The following is a 24,079-nucleotide window of genomic DNA, read 5'->3' as shown; positions in this document are numbered from 1 at the left end:
ATTGGTATCAGTACAGGTGTGGAATAAATTGCTCAGAAAGCCCAACCTAGTTGGTTTTGGATTAAGCTAGCAAGGAGGTTGCAAAATAACCCAGTCAATTTCACTTGATGGCATTTGGGGTTCATCCAAACCAAAGAAACAAAGTCAGCTGATGATCATCATTAATGTAATCCATTTTCACTCTGTCACAATCTTGATTATGCTGTGTTTATATCTGCAAAGTTAAATAAAGGTAAAACTGGCTGGGACATGTGGGGGGTTGCTAGACTACCTGTTGCTAAGTTTAAGTTTGAAGTGTATGCACGAGGCTTCTTGCTGATCAAGGAAGCAGTCACTGGGGAAACAGCACAAAGCGCTTTTGTCTAGCCACAGTGCAGGTAGTATACATTGAGCAGTATTCCGATCATCTCTCCATACCAGCAGAAGTCATTCCTTTCCTCTAAGTTCACATGATGCTGGGGCTGTTGAGATTGCTGCTTCTCCATCCCACTGCAGTTAGTTATTGCCAGCTTGGGTTTGCAGATGTGGTTGGTTGTACAGCATGCTATGGCTTCTCCTAGCCCACTTAGTAAATGAATTCCTGGACAATCAAAATGAAGATGTGTCTTATTATATTTTTAGAACACATCTGAACTCATTACAGAGCAAGACATTCAAGTGTACTAAAAGGGCTCTGGAACTCCAAGGCTACAATTACCTTCTAATGTATGAATTAGTATATATAAGGCAAATTCTAGTTCAGGCTTGTTTTCCTAAACTTGTTTTTCTTCCTTCACTCCTTAAACTTTTTCTCCCTAGAGCAGCTTTCTACCACATGGTGCCCTCCAGATGTTTTAAACTTCAAATTTCATCAGTCCTAGCCAGTATGCCAATGATCAGGAATTCTGGAAATTTTAGCCTAATGCATCTAGAAGGCACCAGGTTGGAAAAGGCTAACCTAAAGCCTATTTCTAGCCATCCTTGTTCAAGGCACAAACAATATAAACTGATTGACAATGTTTTCCTAAGTGTCTTAACCATTAGGATTAGGTTAGAGTGCCTGTCTCCATCTGTGTTTCTGTGCTGCCCCATGTTCTCACCTGGGAGGTATCTGTGATGTCTGCTTTACCTGGTGCTGAAAGGAAAAGACCTATTTTCCTAGGCCTTGAAGACTTGATTCTAGACCTGCTGATGGGTTTTAATCTTGAGTTTTTAAGATTTTTCCAGTTTTCAGTCCTGCTTTATTATTTGGATTTGTAATATCTATAGTGTTTTTTTCCCATTTGTTCTGATGTAAAGCTGCATGCTGGCCACTCTTATTGAAGTGTGGTATATTAAAACATTGACACTAATTCAGGATCACTTAAGTAAGAATTCAGTGTTACAGTACATCTGCCTTGGAGCAGACCCTAAAGGAAACAGCAAGATGTGCTTCCTCAGTATGCTTCAAGCCCCATTTACTTCAGTGTGTAACATTTAAGCAAATGTAACAGTGTTAAAGCAAAATTAGCTAGGTTGTGCTTGTAGAAAATAAAAGATGCTCTAAGTGGAAGACCCCGGTGGCTGAGGTGATGGTTTTCCTCTTCCACCTAGTAACATGCTCACACGTTGGAATTTTGAGTTTAATGGACCAAGGACCATAATGCACCCTCTAAATCCAGCAACAGCACAAGAGTAACTGTTCAGAAGTAAACTGTTCTTCAGAACAGATTAATTCAATGCAGTATGTATTTTATCCCTTTTTATTATCCCTCCCATCTTCCCTCATCCTCCTCCAAAAAAGTTCAGAAGCTATGCAAAACATTTAGCTTTTCTTTTCTTCCTCTCATTGTTTTATTTAAGAACAAACCAAAAAGGTCTCATTTCACCAGACTGTACAGGCAAGCTCTTCCCATGCTCATAGCCACATATACAAAATGAAGGGGAACTTGCAGTTCACTTCGCAGAAGTGGCATCATAGCCGAAAAAGTACCATCAGACCAGGATCACCAGTTCTCTGGCTGAAAGAGAACAGACATTTACCCACTCTGACAGCTTCAACCTTTTCCTCTTCAAACATTTTACCAAAAGTACAAAAATGAACCCAATTTTCTTCATAGTTTGTAAATTAACCCTACCCTAAAAATAATTGTACAAAAAGATGCTTGGTGTACTAGCTCACTGCTACCCTTACATAAAAGGGACCATTGCAGTTAAATCAAAATTCTATGGTCTATTAAAAGATGCTATTTACAATAGTTTCCCATTGGCTTGGAAAGTCGAAGAGCTCGGCAATCTGCTCTGAGAGAGAATTTTTACACAGGATGAGGAAAAGTCAACAAAGCTGTATATCCTTAAGGAAAGCATCCTGAAGACAGCATCAAAGATCCAAGAGCATCTGTGAATGTTCTAACGTCTTGCTTATCCAAGGCATGTGAGTTATCTGCTGGACTCCTTCCATGAGAAAACTTCATTGGGAGTTAAACTATAAAGCACATAGGGCCACATAAAGTTTAGGATGAAAGGGAGAAGGAGCCCCAGCTGCAGTAATTGTTGAGCTGACAGACTGCTGGAGATCTTTTCACATCAGAAAAGCACTTCCGTAGCTTGCATGGCCTTATGGGAGCGGTTTCATAAGAACATGCCCTTCCTGTTCATCGGCATGATCAGGATTCCACCCTTTGGTCATTATTAAAAGAGCCTCAAATGCAAAAATTTATGCCAGGTAAAAGTTAGTGTCCTTGAACTAGTATGGATGCTCCTTCCTGGACTCTCTTCCAAGCAGCTTGCTGCATTTGCTTTTCACTGGCCCTACAACTTTAAAGACACCGGAGGGCTACTTTGCACCCATTTCAAAAGCCACAGGTTTGCAGTATGGCCCCTGACTTTGCCTAGAGCAAACCCTGTAACATCTGAACAGCCCTATTTGAGCATTTCCCCTCTTTCCTCTGGGGAAAGTACCTCTTTCTCCAGTTTCCCTCTCAAACATGAAGGTACTGTATGTATGATGGCATGTACCATAGAAAGGCTCAGCAAATGGATCTTTTCCATACTGGCTATGCCACAGAAGCAATTATATTAAGACTTGAGAGAGGCATTATGCACTGTGTATTATTAACAGCATTAATCCATCCCTATTGTGCTTGTTAATAAAAACAATGTCTTTTCCTATACAAGAACTTTACATCTGAATCAGCCCTTTACACAGAAACTTGTCTACTAGCCTGTTGTCCTAAGTCTTCTCAGGCTTTTGTTCTATCTGGCCCCATATTTCCACTGTAACTGGTAGCAGCTTTCCTGGGTCTATCACATCATCTGTTACTCGGTCCTTTTAATGGAGATGCTGAGGACTGAACCTGGGAACTTCTATGTGCAAAGGATGTGCTCTACTTCTGAACTATGGCCCCCTGCACACATCTGATTCAGTTCAATAGAAATCGCACAGGAGGCATTCCCAGAGGCTCTTTTGCAAAGGGAATAAACAAGAGTTTATTCGGTCTGTGAGCCCCATGTAGCAGCCCATTAATAAGTTTTACAGTGCTACTTCCATTCCACAGAGTGGTTCAATCAGCTCTCAATTAAAAAAAAAACACAGTTTCACTAGGAAAAAACCCAGATGAAATTAAGATTTCAAGTATGACTAATAAATACCACAGAAGATACACTGTGTGCCTGCAGCTGAATACACTCCAATCCTTTCTTCTGATCTGAAAACATTTTACATTCTGGTGCAAAGTTTCCCATATCCCCACATTTCATCTGTTTCATGCCTGTCTATTTAGAAAAGAAAAACATATTGGAAGGGAGCAAGAAGAGAGGTTAAAGGGGAGATTAGGTTTTAAGTTATGACAAATGATACCTTAAGCCCCACATATGTATCAACTGTGTCACACCAGTTCCAAATTCAGGAACACTCCAAGATGGTGCTTGCTATATAGCGGCGCTATCACATTTGATCAGGCAGCCATATGGACTGTCAGTCTCATGCCAAAAGTCTCTGCTGAGCACCAGCTGATCTCACAGCTTGAGCAATGCAGTGTATGCAAGTCCTTGTTGACACAAAAAGCAGCATTAGGTAGTAGCAGTTCTGCAATTTGAAACTAGTCTTAAAAGGTGAGCTACTACACAAATTAGACAAGTTATTTTGATACAAATTAAAATAGCTGGGACTGTTGTACAGGTATGTTAAATTCAGAGCTAGTGTGGTGTAGTAGGTAAGATACTGAACTTGAACTAAGCAGACCAGGAGTCAAATTCCTGCACAACTCTCTGCCAGGAGAGTCTCACAGGGCTATTATCATAGAAGGATGGTGCAATGGAGCTGCAGAGGTTCATGCACACTGTCCTAGAAGAAAAGTGCAAAGGTAATACAAATATGAATGTTCAGAATGAGCCAGATCAGCTGTAAAAACTTAAGTGAGACCAAGCAATTTCTTTGCAAATTCAAATGATGGAAATCCTTTGATTCTTATTCCAGTAGTTTCCCTTCCTACCTTGTGAAATGTGGAGAAAGGAGTAGAATACAGCTTGACTAACAAGATAAATAAGTTTAGCAGCCTATAAATAAAGTATACTTGATACACCAATATCCCTACACTTAAGTGCTTTGTCTAACCACCTTGCATGTCCAAAACTAGCCATGCAGCTGGATTTCTAACCAAAGTGTTCTAGCATCTTTACAAGACGCAAAGTGAAAACAAAATATTCTGATTCTTAAAAGAAAACAAAATCCAGCTTTAATTGAGACTGCTTCATGGACAGAAATCAGTGCAAAAGGACTAGCAATTAATTTGTTTTTAGCACCAAACATTCAGTCTCTAGGAAAATTAGCTTTCATCTGGGGTGGAGTAGGAAAGAGCTCCAAACCAGACAAGGATTAATTAAAATACCAAGCAACTTCGAATCTGGAAGTGGCTTTAGAGTGCAACAAACCACTGAACAACTTAGCCCTCTGTTGTCTGCAGTGATTGGCAGCAGCCTTACCTGGAGCTGCTAGGATCTGAACTTCTGCACGAAGCATGTGCTCTACTTACCCAGCCAAAACCTCCACCCCGTGCCTGTGAAAAAGAAGGGGAGGGCTCTAGCTCAGGATGATTTTAACAGAAGAAGGGCCATGTAAAATTGTGGTAAAGTTTCCTGTGACAAGAAAAGCAGTTGTGAAACCACTGAAGAGAGGCTCGCAACAACGTATTTGCCCCAAAAGTTTTGCTTCAAAAGCTGTGCATTCTGCACTACAGAGAAAGTAAGAGCAGAGTTGCTGTTGGCATTTGATTGTTGCATGCAGCAGCAGCAAAGCCCATCACTCCTTTATCACAAGTGAACACAACACCCCTTGAAGAGACACTTCTCCCTGCCACAAATCAAGCTCTAGTGAATTTTGTGTGTGGCTTTTTCTCATCTAATCAAACAGGATTAAACTGACTTGCCAACAGCCATTCTAACTCCAGGTTTTGAAATCTCTACACACAATATAAATTATAAATCTGCTGCTAAACTTAGCCACCCTGATCCAACAAGAGTTACATGAAAGTGGAATATGAGCAAACCTTATTTTCTAAGTAAGGATGTTCAGGGTTACAACCTAATTAATCCATTCATGCTGCCATCAAAAGAGCTACTTCACATTTGTTCTCATTCCTTTTAAGTGTACACGAAACCACATTCTCCTCAGAAACCAAGGTTTTCAATTACCCAGCAAGCTGTACATGGAAAAATGTTAATGTAATGACTATGTGTAAAATAACTGCATATATGTACTGTGTATGTATATTTAAAACAAACCTGTATGTACTGAGAGACATAGAAAAACAAGAGTGTAGTCTGCCAAGAACTCTCCCCCTGCCAGTCCCACTGAAGTGACTGAGGCTGCTCCTTCATTTGGGAACTCTTGCTTAATTCCCATCCATTTCAACAGAAATGGCCCACAGATTCCTGAGAAGACTACACCCTCTGGCACTTACCTGCATTTGTTCTCTGAAGGCATTACTATAAAATGAAGCTACACTCTTCAGGCCAAGTCTCCTAACAGGGTGTTTCTCAAATGCTTGGTCAAGTGTAGGGCCCAACTTTCCGGAGGCTTTCAGTGCAGCCTGCCACATGCCTCTATGCTGAGTAGACAGGGGTGGCAGTCAGAACTGGTAAGGGAGTAAGACGCACGCATCCTATGCTCCATAATACTCAATAAGAATATAGTTTAAATAACTATGGATAAAGAGGAACGGGTAAGAGGGGGAATGTTATAGGAGAAAGTGAATGTAAAATGGTAGGCATGTCATGAGCAGAGCCAGCTGGAGCCGGGGGTAAGACTAGATGGCCTGGGAGACCCCTTCTGACTGACTCTGTTTCTATGTTTCCAAAAGCAGCAGAAGAAGTGATGAAAGAAGCAAACAGGGAGTTGTGGATGTGGTATACATGAAGGGGCGAAGAGGGTGAAGAAATGGCAGATGGGTAGGAAGCATGTGAGAGGAAGAGAAAAAGAACAATACCCCTAACCTTTTTGCATTGGCTGGCAACACTGGAATTTTGAGATATTGTTCTGGGCACTTTCACAGAATGGTTGCCATGGAAGGGCTTGTTCATTCATAAAAAAACACTGCTTTGGCAGGCGTGGCCAGTTACAAAACACTTATTCCCAAAAGGTTAAAAAGGACTTACCAAAATAACTAGCCCAAAAACCGAAGTAAAATGTGGAACTGCTGATTTCAGCTCTAAATATCAAACTACTCTTTGGAACCCATATACAGATGCTGCTGGAGAACAGTGCTTTGCCTGGCAGCCTCCCAATTAAAAATAATAATTTAAAATAATCTTAACAACTAAAATTAAAACTAAATTAAGAACTAAAATTAAATTAAAAATGGATATGGCTTTTTGGAGAGCTTTCATTCATAAGGTCACTATAAGTTAGAGATGACTTGACAGTACATAACAACAACAACAACACTAGGATAGGCAGGAAGCCTGGTGCCTGCTGCAAACACAGAACTCCTGGACCAGCAAATTTTTCCTGAAACAGGGTGGCCAAGTAATGATACTTTCAGAGCCACTGTCTGCACTTGACTTGCAGAAAGCTGATACGGAATTCTTGCTATAAAGAAATGCCTGCAGCAAATTGTTTGGCAACTTTCAAAGAGGAATTAGATACCAATATGAAATGCTACCAGCAATTGCTGGCTGACTATGCCATACTGTCATGATTTTGTGGGCCTCTTGGATGTAAAAGGCTTGAGAACACCTGTCCTAGCATAGCCTTTACTGGGATCCAGAACTCTTTCCTCCATTATAGACCATAGGCAGCCCTGGCTCTGGCCTACATCATCAGTTCCTTGCAACGATTTCCTAAGAGACTAGGGCAAGTATTCCTGAAAGTGGAACTGACAACTGGGTTTTAGGGCTCCTCCAGTAAGAAAGCAAATAGTTCTGTGGGGAATCTCAGTCTTAAGACCAAGTTTGCATGGCTGAAGCTGTGCAGGTTAGCTGGTCAGTCTTTTCCATCTCAGTGTAAATAGCAGAAAGAGGATTCACAATTCATCTTCAGGGAAAGATCTATGAGTGACAGCACAGATGGCCTATGTATATGGCACTGGAGAGACTCAAGTCCCAACATCCAATTTGTGGCAGAAGTAGAAAGATGAGGAGAAACTTATGGATTGATGCTTAATATAATCAGTGCTACGTGTGCCTGTGCAATTTTTTAAAGAAAAATTCTGTACCAAGATCACCCTTGTGCATTTTGCACAAACGTTTCTTTCCTCTTGTACAGTAAAGAGGTAGAATGGGAAGAGCTTAGCCTTACACATGCAGACAGTGCTCCAGTCTTTCAGTTCATATTGCACTATCATGGCTGCACTGTGTAAAATCAGAAAATGCAAAAACTAAATATACCCTAAAAGTACACAGTTTTGGATCCAGATTTGGGCACGGCAAGTGGGCTGGTAGAAAGAGACCTCCCTTTCTTTTCTCCCAGCGTCATCACCCCTGCCCCTGTGGAAATATATACTGTGATGGGGAAATTCAGGGTTGGGATCCCAATCCAGCCCTTTGGGCGTTCTGTATAAGTCCACACTCTCTTTCCCCTAGCCACCACTCATTTGGTGGTTTTCTAGCTTTTCAATGCATTTCCCCATTCTAAGGGGTTAAAATATCTACCAGTTGCTGGCAATAAGAACCTTAAGCTGAAATACACTGCCAGTTTTGGTATTTGGCCTCAGACATTTTGCCTCTGGGCCAAGCTACTGCAAACTTCTCCAAAACAGGATTTGGCCCATGGGCTGAAAGGGGCTCCCTATTCTTTTGCTACAAAGAAATCCGGGAATGCCTGCAGAATAGGGTGAAGTGCTGTGTAGGTTAGAGGGGAATCCCTGAAAATCAGGCATAGGCATCTTCTGTAAGTGGAGGCCATCCATCCATCCACCCACCCACCCATCCACAAAGGGCAGATTCTAGACCCAACCCAACATGTATACTTATGCTCTGAGATTCTCACAAAACTGAATTGTGTGGCCAACGCTACACTGTGCATCTGTGGGTTTATGCAACACACAGTCCTGAAATGGCTTGAGGTGCAGTAATCCTCCTCTAGAATAACTGAAAAGGACAAAATCCTCTAAAAGCTAACAGAATTTCGATGGTGTAAGGGAGGTTCTCTGTTTCTCATCAAAAGTGTTTCCCAAACCAATCTTTCCAGACAAGAAACTCGGGAGTGAATGCTTGCGCATAATATGACAGCTGGCATCTGAAAGCATCTTCAGAGAAGATTCTGGAGCTGGTTCTATGGAACAGCAGGCCTCCTTAAGTGCTCATACTAAGACAGTTGTTTAGAGCCACCAACTGACCCAGTTAAAGAAATATTTCCTACCACTAGAAATAAACTCCAGCATATTAAATTAAAATGTTCCATACTGTTAAAATAATTAAATAAAATATTTTCAAAATAGAAAGAAAGCCAAGATAGAAGTTACTCTCCAGTTAAAACATACAAAATTAACTATGCATTCTGCATAGCTCAAACCTGCTCTGCAGAAAAAGAGAGAGAGGCAGTGACAGAGACAGAGACAGAGAGATCTTGCTCATAAATGGCCAGAAGAAACAGCAGGGGAGATGGCAAATGTTACCAGCAGCACATCCCTATGAATGGGATCTAATTAACCCACTATTTGCCATTCTTACATACATATAGCCCCAGAGTGTGTCTGGTCCAACACTAGGTAAGGTGGGATTTATGCAAAACATGGTATTTGCAACCTTCCTCACCTACCTGAATAATTACATTTTCTTATTATAGTCTTAATAAAAATAATAAGTGTTTTTCTTTAAACGAAATGAAGGAAAAACAAAGACTCTAGATTAAAATTTACTCCATCCCTGCACATAGAGTATCTGTAGATTTTTGCAGGAGAAAAGCCTCACATTTTTTGTCATTAAAGAATTAATGACAAAAGATTTCCTCTCTGAAGTGCCCATTTTTCTTTCTAGATTTTTGCCTTACTTGTTACTGGATCGTATTCAGCAGCGCAGGACAAACTTGATGCCTTTTAAACACTAGTGCCAGTGAGCCATATTCTTTTCCTGGTTTTGTGCATAGAACTGGGAATATTCCTCAGCAGAGCTCTATCTGAGAAATGCCCCCTGGCTCCACAAGCAGTATAACCCTATTCCGACTTTGAAGAAATTCCCATTGGTTCCGGTAAGACTTACTCCCTTGCTGATAAGTAGAGATCACTGCCTAGATTTCCAAACCTAGTCACTCAAAACATAAGGGATATATGGGCAGTGACTAAGCCTTCAGAGAACAAACACTGAAAGATTTCCAAATATATTATGATAATGATAGTCCGTTTCTATGAAAGAAGAATGGAACGGTGCCTCTACAGCAAGGTACTGTGTGTAGATCAGTTGGTGATATTAAGAAGCTGATTCTATAGTGATATGAAGATTGAAAAAAAAAACCAACAACCCTGTTTGTTGTAAAAAAGAGAGAGAGTTGTCTAGGAGAGAGAGAGAATTCTGCCAACACTGTGCCACATTCTGTTCATGTGCTAGATTAAGCAGCAGACTGCTTGACTCCCCCACAAAACCAAGGTCTTCTTGGCCAGTCTCTTTCACCCTCCCCACAACATCTTAATGTGCTTTGCAAAAAGAAGAGCTTGGCATTGTGGTCGTATTTCCTTAGGACCTTCCAACGGAGATTCAGGCTGAGCCCCGCAGCTGCGAGTCCTCATAAAGTTATCAGCAGATCCTTCAGGAGAGACGCAGTGCTGGTTCAGTTCATTTCTGAAAGCAACACACAATGATGTCACAATTATATTTTCCAATACTGAAAAGAATGAGTAAGAATGAAAAGAAAGGCCAAGAAAAGGCTGTGGAAAGTCACCATGACCTCAGCTGTGTTGGGATGGGAGGTTATGGAGTACTAGCCTTTAAAGTTCCTGCCCATGATGAGTAGTTAAGAAGTTTTCTTGATATAGCTATTTTTCTGACAGTAATTTGCCTTATATCCCTGACCTTTGATTCTTGCTTCACCCTCTTTTCTACCATTAAATAGCCAAAAGCCTCCTGTTCTTCCAAACTATTCACTCTTCCCTCCCTTGTTGCTCATTAAGACTGTAATGTCATGCCTCTTTCCTGTTTCCTCTCTCAAAATTCACTATTCTCACGAAGTTGAAGGCTAGGGACAGATATCACATCTGTTCAGCTTCGTCCCTTGACACCCCAACTTCTCTTCCCTGTTCTGTAGTTGAAAATCCAGTTGTCATAAATTGTGTTGCTTGTGTTAGTCCTTAAATATATGTCCTTGACCTATAAAGCCCTAAACGGCTTGGAGCCCAGTTATCTGAAGGACTGTCTACATCCATATATACCTACCTACCCCCTCAGATCAGCTCAGGAGGCCCTTCTACGACAGCCATCCCTCAGGGAGATGAGAGGGGCGGCAACCAGGTGAAGGGCCTTTTCCGCTGCTGCTCCCCATCTTTGGAACTCCCTCCCTAGGGAAATTCGCCTGGCACCATCTTTATTTTCTTTTCAGTGCCAGGCGAAGACATACCTTTTTAGAAAAAAAAATAATGCTTAGACCCTTTTTATGCTGTTATTATAGAAGTTTTAATTTGTTAGTGTTTAATGGGTTTTTAATATGTTTTATTTAAAAGCATTTATATGCTTTAATATGTTTAATGTATTGTAAGCTGCCTAGGAATGCCTCGGCCGTTATAGGCCGCCTATAAATATGTGTATGTAGGTACGTATAAATACATACATACATACCAGCATACCCTGTGCATATGTATAATTGGTTTGATCCAGACTTTAAAATTTAAAACAGACCCATGAAAATCAATGAGACTTATATCAGCCATGACTAGCTTAAGTTCCACTGATTTCAATGAATCTACTTATGTCAACTACGTCTGGATAGAACCCTTTGAAAACAACCCCCCTTCTATTTATTAGTCTTTCTCTTGGATATGCTGAATAAAACCAGTGACTATGAAAAATGGTAATATTTCTATTACGTTGGGCATTCAGAGTTTTTAAATTTTGCTGCTTTCAGTAGTGAACATACTGTGTGGCCTTATGAGTTTTGTCTCATGTAATCATTCCTAATTAACAAAAACATGTTTTGAATTTGATTAACTTTGGGTTTCTATTCATACTGATGTTTTGTTAGGTGCTGTCAGCATTTCATCAATTCATTCAAAAAATGTATCTCATGCAGAAACCTTTAATGTACATCTGTGACAAGGCAGTTAAACATAACAGTAAGTTCTCGCTTAATCTTTTAAAAAATGAACCCTTGGTTTTTGCCCTCCCCACTTTTTAATGGTACTTTTAAACAAAACAATGTGACTTTATTACATTATACAATACGTGAAGAAACCACATCTTATTCCAGTAATCCTCAAAATAAATTTCCAGTTAAGAATTAATTTAAGTGGAACATGAAAGGAAAAAAATAATACAATTATTGCTAATATAAAGCAGAGCGGTCAGTTTTGGAAGGCCTGAGCACCAACTTTACCCACACCTATCATGAGCTTCAGCCTAACAGGAGACCTGAAAGTGATTTGTGAAACATAGATGTTGGGAGGGAATTGCTACAGAGAGAATGGGATCTACATTGGAATCACCAAGAATGACAAAAAGGTCAAATTGAGCTTATATGCAGGTTGCATTTCACTCTTTTAGGGCTCCTTAGCACCTATGGAGCATTGAAAGGGTCAAATACAGTTTGCAAGCATGATAAATGTTCTGGATTATATTTTTCCCTTGAAAATATTTTAACCTTTCTCTTTTTAGGGACTGCACTGGGAGTGGAGGGACTGCATGCTATCTACCTCTGATGCAAGAGGAACCTAAAGAAAAATAATAGTTCACATTAAGATATATTAAATTCCTTTTGCAAGGATCAATAAAAGGGTTCATCTTTTCATAAAAGCATCCTATCTCTGTCTGTCCTCTTTATTTCTAATGTAATGAGTTAATTTACCCACCCATCGAATCTGCAGTTCTTTGCATGCAATATCCTAGCAGGGAACACCTTCTGCCTCACCAGCCTGCCCAGTCACTGAGATCACCAGGTGAAGTTCTCTGTATCTTTGGTGGCTCCTCATGGACCTGCAGTCTGTTGGGAGTTCCCTCAAGAAGAGGGCCTTCAGTGTATTGGTTCCTTCTCAGGAAGGCACCCATGCTGCTTTGCTTTCAAACAAAACAACATTTTTATTTTCATTTAAGATAATGTTCTTTGAAAAAGCCTTTATTTGTTATTTTTTAAATTTAAGGCAAGCTTCCCCTGACTGACCAGCCATTTCTTTTTATTAACCTAATCCAATTTTAAACATCTTAATTCTATATCTTGATTATTTTTCTTTGTTCACAACTCAGTGATTTTGTTAGATATAGAATGGAATAGAAACTCAGTAGATAAATAAATCTAACAAAAGGCATTAACGTTTTCTGCCCTGTCTCCTCTACAGATGCCCCTACAACACACAAATGGTAGGGATGTGGGGCAGGGCCAGTGGGCACAGCCCCGCTTTTCAGTTCCACTGTGGGTGCCAGAGGAATGCCCAAAGCAGGCTATAATCAGTGAGACTTCTGGACAGAATAATGAAGTCACAAACAGGAACTGCCCTTCATATTTCCATACAAGTTAGAGATCCACCAAAACATGCCATTGTGATGGTCTCCAGTGACAATGGCCCCCACACAGGATGCAAAGAATTTCCATCTTAAAACTGCATCTTTAGCAACTATCACAAGACTGGGACCAAAAGGCAAGTTGTTAGGTTACCTCAGTACCCTTTCCTTAATCCCTGCACCCAACATGATGAAGGAAAACTAATTATCTAATTAAGCATCATCTGCTTTTTGATGCTGTGAGTCATGACATTAAAAAGAGAGAATCTTGTTAGCAGAAATATTTGTGGAAGGTATGAAAATGCTTACCAAAGTGAACTGTAGGTGGATGACTCTCTGTACCTTCAAGTTCTGAACTGCCATCTTGGCCTCCAGGCTCCCACGATTCACTGTTTTCAGAAACCTCTGAAAAGGCATCAAATGCCCCTTTCTGGCTGCCAGCTGGCTCGCCAGCATTCGAGGACTGATCTTCGCTACCTGTGTCCGATATGGCCCGGCTTTCTTCATCGAGCCTTTCAGCAAACCAGAGCCTCACCTGTGGAGTGGTCATTTGAGTTCTCTCACACAAATCTGGGAGGTCATCTTCATAAAGGACCTTGTTCTTTTGGAAATAGTCCTGGAGGATATCCTTGCTGGTGTCACCAGAAGCTTCTAGACCTTTAGGAAAGATGCCATGTTTATAGTTCTGATACCACCTCAAGTTTCCATTTTTTAAACCATAACGGCTATCTCCAAACCAGCGAATCACTTCAACCCTGGGAAGGCCTGTCTGAGAACATATTTGGTCATATTGTTCATTTGTGGGCCGCTGGGACTGTACAAAGAGCAGTTTAAGCAAATGTCTTTGCTGAGCAGTCTTTTTAAAGCTTAGCTTGGGTTTGGGAGGCACAGGTGTCTTGCTAGGAGAACTCCCTCTTAGCACATCTGCACACAAGGCTGGCATCTCACTTTTGCCATTTGACTCAGTCACCTTAAAGTTCTTAAGGTTGATTTTTATAGGGGTCACTTTGCGCTCACTTGATGTTTGAGACCTGCTGGCTGCATCCAATGAGCCATTCTCACATGAAGTTCTTAAGTCATCTGAGGAGTCTTCTTCTTCCACTGAGTCATCTACAGCATCTTCATCTAGGCACAGCTCTTCTTCGATTGCCTGTTTTTTCCTTCGCTCGGAGAACCAGCTGTCAATCTCTCTCCTTGTCATTTTCGTTTCACTTCTTAAACGGTCTACTTCCTCCTCAAGAGGAAAAGAGTTTTGTGCAAAGCTGCTTTCTAGAGCTCTGAGTTGCTCAGGAGCCCTCTCCTTATACTTGGTAGTGGAAAAATCAGGGGACTGATGATGACATGACTGATTGCGGATTGAGGCATGAACAACAGGTGTTGGTATTGATGTGGTAGTTAACTCTGTGGTTGATTTGGGAGAGGACGTGAAGGTAATTTCAGGTACAGAATCTATAATTATTGTATTATCGCCAAGAGGCATCAGTTTGCTGCCTCTAATGTTTCTACAATGGTATCTCCTATCACTAAACCATTTTCGAACATCCCTTGTACTAAGTCCTGTGATTTTTGTGAGCCGTTCAACTTCGACATGACCAGGGAATTGATTCCTACAGAAGCTATCTTTTAGTGCAGACAGCTGTTCATAAGACTTCTTATTTTTGTACAAGTTGGGATCCAAGAATGCCTGTGATGTTATATTTGGGCAAGCAGTGATCTGAGACTGAGCAGCACTGACTACCTTCATAGTGGATGGAGAACTAGAAACTGAAACAGTAGTGGGTGGCTTAGCAATCTGGGTCTTTGGAATGGATGTTACTGCTATGGCAAGAGATGAGGTTGTTCCTTGAAGTCCATTTGCTATTATCGGTTGGGTGACTAGAACACCACCTGCTCCTTCAGGTTTTCCAACTGAATGTCCAGGCAAACTGGCCTGAATGAGATGCTGAACACCACCAGGGCTTGTAACTAGAGGTGTATTCAACACTGTAATGGTGGATTGGGGCACAGACTGAATCACAGTATTAAACATTTTCTTCCGTGCATCTTCTATCTCCTCAGGTGACCAACTGATTCCCTGCTTTAACCTCTGGGCTGTAAACCAAATCTTCAACTGTTCTTCTGGGTACTTGGTCACAACAGTCAAATAGCAAAGCTCAGCTTTGGTAGGGTAAGGGAACTTATGGAAAGAATTTTTCAGGAAGCTGTTAGAGTCCATTGCTGCATTGTATGTTGGGATACTACTCAAGGGAATCATGACCTTGGGAAGGGATTTTGATGTGGGTAGCTGCTGGTGAACTTGTGGTTGCTGTTGCAGTTGCACCAGTTGGGTGATGCCTGCCTGCAAAACAGGCACATTTCCTATTACTGAGCCATTGACAACAGGTGTTGATTTGACCGCACCTGCTACTGATGGGCTCACTGGCACAGATCCATTGGTGAATGGCCGTTCACCACCTTTTGTCTCCAGATCCTTGTTTGGTTTACTAGATACATTTTCTTTCAATGTGTGGATCTTTTTAACTTCTGGTTTTCCTTTCATTATCTTCATAATGGGTGTTTTAGTAATAATAATTTCAGCTTGACTATCTTGAACTTCCTCAGGTAGATCTCCCAGAAGATCTTGACAGCTGTCAGTGCCAGTATCTCCAAAGGTTTGTTCCACAATGACATGATTGCCTTGCTTCACAACATTCCAGATTAAGCTGGTTTCCCCAACATGGTGCTCTGCATTGTGACATGAAAGCTCTTTGTGGCTCTTTACCAGGAAACTGCACTGCACACACACAAAGGAAGGAACTTTGCTAAAGTCTATATGCTCAGAATCAAGGTGACCAAGGAACTGATTAACATCTTGAGAGTAAAAATGGCAATATGTACATCTGTATGTCCCACCATCTACAATACCATTATATCCATTGGACAACGTCCCACTGTTATGATCGCTATTAACAGCAGTTTCACTAATAGGCAGTGTGGTGGGAGTAACAGGTTGTTGAGTTTCTTCATGATCAACACCAACAGAGACTGACTGTGAGTCCTGTAATGCCAAGGTCTTGGGCGGTATCATACAGGGCGTTGTGGATTTCCTTTTGCTGGCCATTACTGCAACCAATGAAGATAGTCAGAGCTCAGGAAGCAAATATTACTTTTTAAGAATGCCTTGCAGGGGGAATTCCAGCAAATCCATGATGCCCCAGGAAATGTTCATCAAGAGTTCGGAGAACCACTTAAATTTGCCATCAAATCTGAGGAAACAAGATAATACTATATTAGCAAAGCATTGTGCCACAAGCTTATACTAGTATTACCACATGCTATTGACTCCTGAACTTTATATTACATGTGTGGTCAGCTGTTAGACTTACAGGATCACCACTGTCATTAGTAAAACCCGAACTAAAGCCAGCTGCAAAAGAGAGGTTGGGATGGTGAGGAGCCAAGTTCAGCAGGCAGAACAAAACCTTCCACACCCAAGGGATGGCCTGCCTAAACATGCACAAATCTCCATCTGAGATACTACAAATCAGGGGTTCCAAAAGCCTTATTTACAGTGGGAATAGCTTATTGTTGCTGTGGTTAAACATTTGGGAGTTAGAAACTCTTGCCTATCTATTGCAAATTAACCAGTAGATCCCAATCCACTTTTTGGCCACAGCTGATACATTACATACCCATCATGTGACAGTTACATAAGAGACAAGATCATTTCAGTTCAGTGGATTGGGACACTGATACAAGATTTTTTAAAAAATACATTCAATCAACAGTTAGCAAGAGAATTAAAGGGAGACTGATATGAGGAACACACATCATGGCAGGACTGACAGTTTGGAGGAAAAGCAATTCATAAGAAAAAATTTAAGTCGCCATAGGCATATTTGATGTTAAATTCCTACTCAGCTGTAACAGTTACATACATATTTTTATTAAAATGCAATATAATATTTAATAAAAGTTAAGCATATGTCTGCAGCTAGTACCTCTTGTAATTTTTAATTGGTACATCAATTTGAGCCCACAGATATAACATTCTCCGATCTCAAATGAGCTATGTAAAAATAGTTTTAGTGCCATCAGAGGGGCGATCTGCCAATATGCAGAGGTCCCACAGTTCTTCTGTTCAGCTTTTGTGTTTAGACTCAAGGTAGCCAAAAACTATTAGTAATAAATCATATCAAATATAAGTAAAGTATACAAGCAGCAAAGTTTAAAAGCCCCAATAATAAACTTATGCAAATCACTTAGAAACATATATTCAAAGCCTCTCAATGACTTGCTATGCCAGTTGAAACAGCTTTAAAAGCTGGTGTCTCAGGGATACCATCTAATACAGTGAAAGATGCAGGCCACAAATATATATTTATTTAAAAAGGAATGAGAAATATATTCTACTGACTTGTTTCTTGCATTGCTATGTTGAACAATGCAGGCCAAATTTAGATGATGATCTACAGCAGGGTTGAGAATCTGTTCTTATCCAGATATTGTTGGACTGTAACACCCATCAGCCCTGACAACTAGCCATGTTGGGTAGGGATTATACGAGCTGGATTCCACTATCATCAGGAGAGCCAGAGGTACCCCATTCTGATCTACAGGTTTTCTGCTGAAATATTAGCATAGAATCTTGTGTACCTCTGAGGGGGAAAAGAGAAGTTTCCGGGTGGATTTGTAATAGAAAAAAGACAATTGATAACAGAGCAAAACTTACTTGCATGAGGTAAGTATTTCAAAGAGGTTCCATATACTAGTTTACCCTCCTCCCTTTCCACACTATGTTCACATGAACATAATGAGCAGCATTAGATACACCTTCAAGAACGAGTTCAAGAGAGTTTCAGATGGATTTGGTACTGGTGTATACATTTCAAAAATAAGAAGACTTGACGTATTATTTTCCACCCACAACGGAAGCAGTTTCAATTAACTCAAATGGGAGTATCCCATAATTCTTCTGGGATCAACCTTCCATATGATAATTAGTAATGCTCCATATGATGGACTACCATCACAACACTACCAAGCTGTCTTATACGTAGTCCGTCCATTGCTCTAGATATGAACCTGGAACCAAATTGACCCAGTCATGTGGTATGGCTAATTATATGGATCTTCCACATTTAACTGATACTCCCTTTCTCAGATGTCAGAAAAGCATCTCCCACCATTGCTGGTGAGCACTTAAAGTGGCTCCACAGTACAAATGGAATGAAAGTTAAAGGCCATTATGACCTTATCCCTGCATTTGTTGTTGGACTGGGCATCCAAAGTTACTCTTAGACTGAGCATTGCCTAAGTGGATTAGCATTCCCACGATAGCTGGATTCTAACAGTTAAAAAGATTGTATCTCAATTGCATTTGGAGGGATAGCTCAGCTTTGACACAGTTAAACTTGGGAGGGGGGGAGCAAGAGAGAGCGAGCGAGCAAGAGAGAGAGAGAGAGCGCGAGAGAGAGAGAGCGGTTTGATTTAGAATATTGTAACAGCCTGACCTTATTCCCAGAAAAAGTTAATATTTGCTTGGCCCTCTCATGTAAAGTTAGCTTAAATTTAAGCATGGTGACAACATTCCAGACAAAATGTAATCGAAGGGACTGTTTGTACATTTCTTTCCCCACGAGAACAGTTACATAAGCACATGCAGGGGCCTGGCGCAGACTTGTATCTGCAACTTGAGTTACTGTGTACTCGGAGAAGACCAATCTTAACAGGATGTTTTTGATTACCAGGCAGACTGGAGCTTGTGTACTTGTACAATTGTAAGGGAATCAAGCCTGAGAGCAACATGACTTGTTCTGCTACGCAGCAGGCTAGGATGTTTTGCTTCTCTTTAAAAAATGAAGGATGTATTCGATTCATTTGAACTCAAACACATGAAGATGTTATATGTCAAGTTGGATTACTAGTTCCTCTAGCAAAGTGTCATCTATTTTGACAGACTGCAATCTTCCAAAGTCTCTGTGGTCTTTACCAAGCACTTGTTACCTGGGATCCTTTTCACTGGGGGTCCCAGGGATCAAACCTGCAATCTTCTTTATTTATAAGAGGCAGAATGAGCTATAGCTTCTTCCCCCAAATCAGTCATTTTTAATCTTCCAATACATTTGGGGCCATAGCTGACCCTTTAAAACATATAAATACAAGTATGGGAAATTTGGCCTACCAACACACACACCACCTACAGCAGCTTCTATTCTGTGCAGTTATCCTATAATAGGAGGATCACAATTGTTCAGTAATATTTCAAACTGCATCTCATTTTTAATTTGAAGGTTTCATTAAAAATAAGTTGGATCATCTTGAATTATTACTATAATTAGATACAAAAATTCTCTGCTTTTTAATGCCTCCATCAGGGTTGTACCTCTTATTTAGCAACACAACAGTCACTTTGCATCCATTCAACTACTATATTGAGGCAGAGCCATTTGATTTTCTGAAAATTATATGCTAGGAGGATAAGAATCCTTTTCCTAGCAGGGAATACCTAAATCCATGCCAAACACACATGTGCTCACACAAAACCCAAAGGGCACCTTTAAATAGTTTCAACCCTTTAATCCAGAGGTAACACAGATCCACAGATTACAATAATCAGTTAAATCACCAATAGTAATTGACTTTTAATCCCAGTTAACATCCACCTTCCAACCCAACTATCACATTCACCAAATGAGCCCCTTCCAACACCATGAAGCACCCCGTATTCCCTATGCCAGACAATCCTGACCAGCTGCCCTCTGAATGTGTTGAACTCTTCTTCTGATGTTTGCACACACTGTGACATCAGTGTTAGCAACATCTTTCAAAGTTGGCCATGTCCACGAAAGGACACAGTTACTCCTCAGCCCCATCACCTAGCAGATGAGCCTCTCCAATGCAGACCATTTGTTCACTAAGATCATTGGATGAAGCCTTGCTGGTTGTGGTAACTCACAAATGGGTCTTTCCCATGATGGGATCCATCCTCTTTATAAGGACAATGTTCCAGTTAAATGCCTACCTGTACAATCAAGCCTTCCCTAGCTGATTGTCCAGCGCCCAGTAGATGGCTAAGTCTCTACCTCAAAATGTTTCAATTGAAAGAGGGGTTTTGTTTAAAATGTTTTAACTGAGACATTTTCCTATTTGCTTTTTAAACACTTTTAAACAAAAATATTAAACAGAAGGCAGAGTCACTAGGTATGGTCTTTTGTCAATGACAGCAGACAAGAAGCTCAGAGACATCCTTTTGAGATTTGTGTCTACTGATATTCACACATCCTTCAGGCATGAGAATGACTTACAAAACTGATCTTGAACTTGTGAACAGGTCCTGGATTCTACAACTTAGTATCAATTATGCATTAACATCTTTATTATGTTTTAAATCTTTTCATCTATCCTCTGCCAGAGAGAGCACATATCTATCTCACATCTATTGCTAGTCAAGTTATTCTTTATAAGTTATAGAGGAGTAGAGGAGAGCACAGCTCTGGGGTAGATACAAGACAAATCTATGCATGGTTATAGTTATGTTTCAGGCATGCTCTTGAGTAAGCACATTCCAATCCCTTTCACCTGGATCAGAGGTACATGGTCTGTTTTCATGGGGTTATTAATGTAGGGTTGGGCAGTAATGTAACACATTCAGTCTGACAATGCCAGTGTTTCCAATTAGAAGATTAAAAGGGCAGTCTTAATTAATTAATTTCTATATTGCCCAAACAGCTGAAGCTCTCTGGGTGGTTCTTCCCAAGTCCTACTTAGTTAGTAAAGCAAACACATGGATTCTTTAGATAGTCAAACACACAGTTTTATCTGAACCAGTACCAGTTTTCAGTACCAGTTTGCCTACACCTCTGTGGTGGGGAAAGCTAAACAAGAGTTAAGGGATAGCTGTACTTTATTTGGCATGATCAAGGCCCCCCAGCTCCAGATGCTTCATTTATGCCCAGCAACTCCAGAGGTTGCAGATTTGTGACAATACCACAATCCACATCTGGCTCTCGGGGGACAGTTTGAATGATACCATCACTGCATGTTAGCTGCACAGGTAAGGCTTGGCTTTACCTTTAGGCAGAATGAGAGCACATATTTCTAGATGCCATGAGAAAGTAGCAAAGCGTTATTCCATTTACTACGGTTGTAATTCGCCCCCAGGAAGAGGTACTTGTGAGATTTTACGTCTTGGATGTCAACATAACCAGTCCAGCCTTGGATACTAAACACCCTGATTTGGGAAGGGTGGGCACTTTTCCTATTCTGCCTTAGGCAACAATATATCTGGACCAGACCTAATGCATGCAAGTGCAAGTGCATGTGCACAAACACACACACAAACAATTGACCAAGGGGCTGCTTAGAGCCAGATAAGTTTCCTTAGGTTTCCAGAGTGATCACCCAGTATGAGCACAGCTAGCTGTGAATGGATTATGCCTGCGAGCATGTGGAAGACCTCTCCAGAGATGGGCGGTGTAAGTGTGGATCAGCATCATGCTGCCACTGGCAACCAAGGAAGCTGCATCATCTGCTTTAATGCAGTAAGTTAATTAAAGTTAAAGTAGCACACAAAAAGTAGGGCAATCGTCTTGGGTAAGCAATTCCTCTTGACCTTAACATTTAACAAACTGTGACAAGTATACCCTGTGAACAATATCTAATTAAAGAAAACATGGGGACACCCACACATTCTCCAGTTTGTATTATCTGCCACTAATTAATCATAATGTAACCAAGAAAAGAGATCTATTCCATTTATGAAAATGTACAAGGTACCCTATTAAAAATGTACAGGCAGCAAAACTTTGCAAAGATTACAACAAGGATTAAAAAAGCAAACAATTAAACAGAGAAATCATTTGAGGACACACAAGTCATGTTCTTAACTAGAATTTCAGGAAAAAAGGATGGCCTTAGCTTGCTGTCTGAATCAGGGCAGACTTCAGTCTTGCAAGTCCTCTTTATTTTTCTACTCATTTTAAAAAATCAGAATCCCATATGCCACCAACAGGAACTAAGTGCAAATGGCAGAACTGAAGGATTAAAACGCAGGAATTTTTTTAGTACCAGAACTGAACTCCACCTTTCCAATTACAATTCATTCTTGGCTACCCCAGCATCTGAATTTTTCATTTTAACAATATAGTTTAGGGCAGTGATCTTCACCATCTTCAAGCTATGGCTCCAGGAACAGCCAAAGTAGTTTGAAAACAGAATGTTCTGGAGCACGTATGAACTGGAATCATATGGACACACTTACATTACCGCTACATGCCTGGATAAAAATGTTGCAGCTGGCTTGTTCAATATTCTCTAATACAATTGTTTCCCCAAGTCCTACCCTAATGGAGAACCTGTTCCACATGGATTTGTCTGCATTTCAGAAAGATTTTATGGCGGATTTTCATTCTCCCAGTTCACCTGGAGCTGCAAACAAACCCCTTAAGCCATTGTTCCATATATGTTGAAAATGCATTCTAGAAGATCATGTCCAATGTTCTGCTGCAACTGCATATTGCAGAGAAACATCAGAAATGATGGTTATTGGTCAAGCTACATTTCAGAAAGCTTGTTTGCCATTACTGATTTTCTTAGTGAGGAACCCCAATGTTGTGAGCAATGTATAGACTCTCTACAGAACAACGGATGCATATGCCATATAAAAATGGATGGAGATCTATGCTACAGCTCTTTCCATTTATGGGAAAACACAGTCGCAATACCTATGCAAAATGCATCTCTCACAACTGGCGCACATGCTGATGAATACAGTACAATTGAAAGCCCAAGGGTGTGTCACATACAAATGGAATTGAGGGAGAAGTGGAAGGAGTGGAAAGAGGATGTGCACAACAAAATGGCATTTTAAGGTTCCTTTGCTGTGTTTGGTTTTTAATCTTAGTTAGCCATGCAAAGGAGCGAAAGAGCAGAGGTACTTTTTAAAAGGAAAACAAAATAACAGTGCTTGCTGCAAAAGCACTGCAGGACTTGCAAAAAAAGACAAAAAATGTGCTGTTGCTTGCTATTGTCCTCCCTACCTCCACAAAGTGAAGCCAGTGGGACCAGCACTCCCATTCCCTCCCACCCAAAAGCAAGCACATACAGCCCTTTCCTGTGCAGACTTTCCCACATGTTAGATCCATGGAAGTCAAGGGGATATAATGGTGGGTGAGGCCATTGAAGATAATCTGATATCCCTTTGAGCAGACATGGATTTCAAGTTGAGCAAGAGAACAAAAGAGACAACCAGGAAAGCTTGCAAAGGCACCTCAAATAATCTTTTTCAAAGGAGAGATGAAGAGGCATTTGCAATCAGAGGAAGACAAAAGTCGTAAGGTGGAACAAGGGAGGCAGGAGAGCAACTCAAGGATCTCCAAGTTGCTGTTTTCCCAAAGCCACCACAAGCTATTTGCTGTCCTTGCCCCCTGAAGCCCACCAGACAACTGAAAGCACTGCTCCAGGCTCTAGAGCAGTTCCAGAATTTTAGTACACAGAGACATATATTCCAGGAAAAAAGATTTTCTTGGTGAGTGGGTGTTTTATATGTGTATACTTTGGCCACCTAATGAGAAGGAAAGACTCCCTGAAGAAGAGCCTAATGCTGGGAATAATAGATGGCAAAAGAAGGGGAGGGCAGAGGATGAGGTGGCTAGATGGAGTCACTGAAGCAGTTGGTGTGAGCTTAAGTGGACTCCGGGGGATGATGAAGGACGGGAAGGCCTGGAGGAATGTTGTCCATGGGGTCGTGATGGTTCGGACACAACTTCGTGACTAACAACAACATCAGAATATCTATATTTAAAATATAAAAATACATACAAAGTTGTGACCTAAGAGGTCAGAAGAAATCCAGACAAAACAATCACTGGGAGGCCGGTGAATGTCATGTAATGTGCCAGTAACTCCAGCATTTCGATGGTGGTAAAAATGGATGGTGTAGATCGGGATGGGAAGAATCCTATCAGAATCTGTCCCATGAACTTCCTGTGCTTGACAACCTTCTTCC

The 24,079-nt window shown here is 40.8% G+C and overlaps 1 protein-coding gene across 7 annotated transcripts in view; it reads right to left on the bottom strand.

The window, feature by feature from the left end:
- Positions 1–1,782: 1,782 nt before the first annotated feature.
- The window catches only part of ZHX3 (zinc fingers and homeoboxes 3), a 58,592-nt gene continuing 36,295 nt past the window's right edge, over positions 1,783–24,079 (bottom strand). For 4 of the 7 annotated variants that reach the window (XM_044440261.1, XM_044440260.1, XM_044440263.1 and 1 more), the window contains 2 exons: positions 13,402–16,337; positions 11,098–12,651 (listed from right to left, as the gene is read on the bottom strand). In XM_044440261.1, the coding sequence (XP_044296196.1) occupies positions 12,608–12,651; positions 13,402–16,192 (2,835 nt within the window). In that variant the 5' untranslated portion in view covers positions 16,193–16,337 and the 3' untranslated portion in view covers positions 11,098–12,607. Of the gene's footprint in view, positions 10,231–11,097; positions 12,652–13,401; positions 23,713–24,079 lie in introns of those variants that run through there. The other 3 variants (XR_006415688.1, XM_044440265.1, XM_044440264.1) reach the window with 3 other exon arrangements.

Source organism: Varanus komodoensis, unplaced genomic scaffold (genome assembly GCF_004798865.1).
Source record: "Varanus komodoensis strain SLA01 unplaced genomic scaffold, ASM479886v1 scaffold37, whole genome shotgun sequence".
Taxonomy (NCBI): domain Eukaryota; kingdom Metazoa; phylum Chordata; class Lepidosauria; order Squamata; family Varanidae; genus Varanus; species Varanus komodoensis.
The sequence above is the reverse complement of the archived record's forward strand: the minus strand, read 5'-3'. Positions and strand labels throughout refer to the sequence as shown.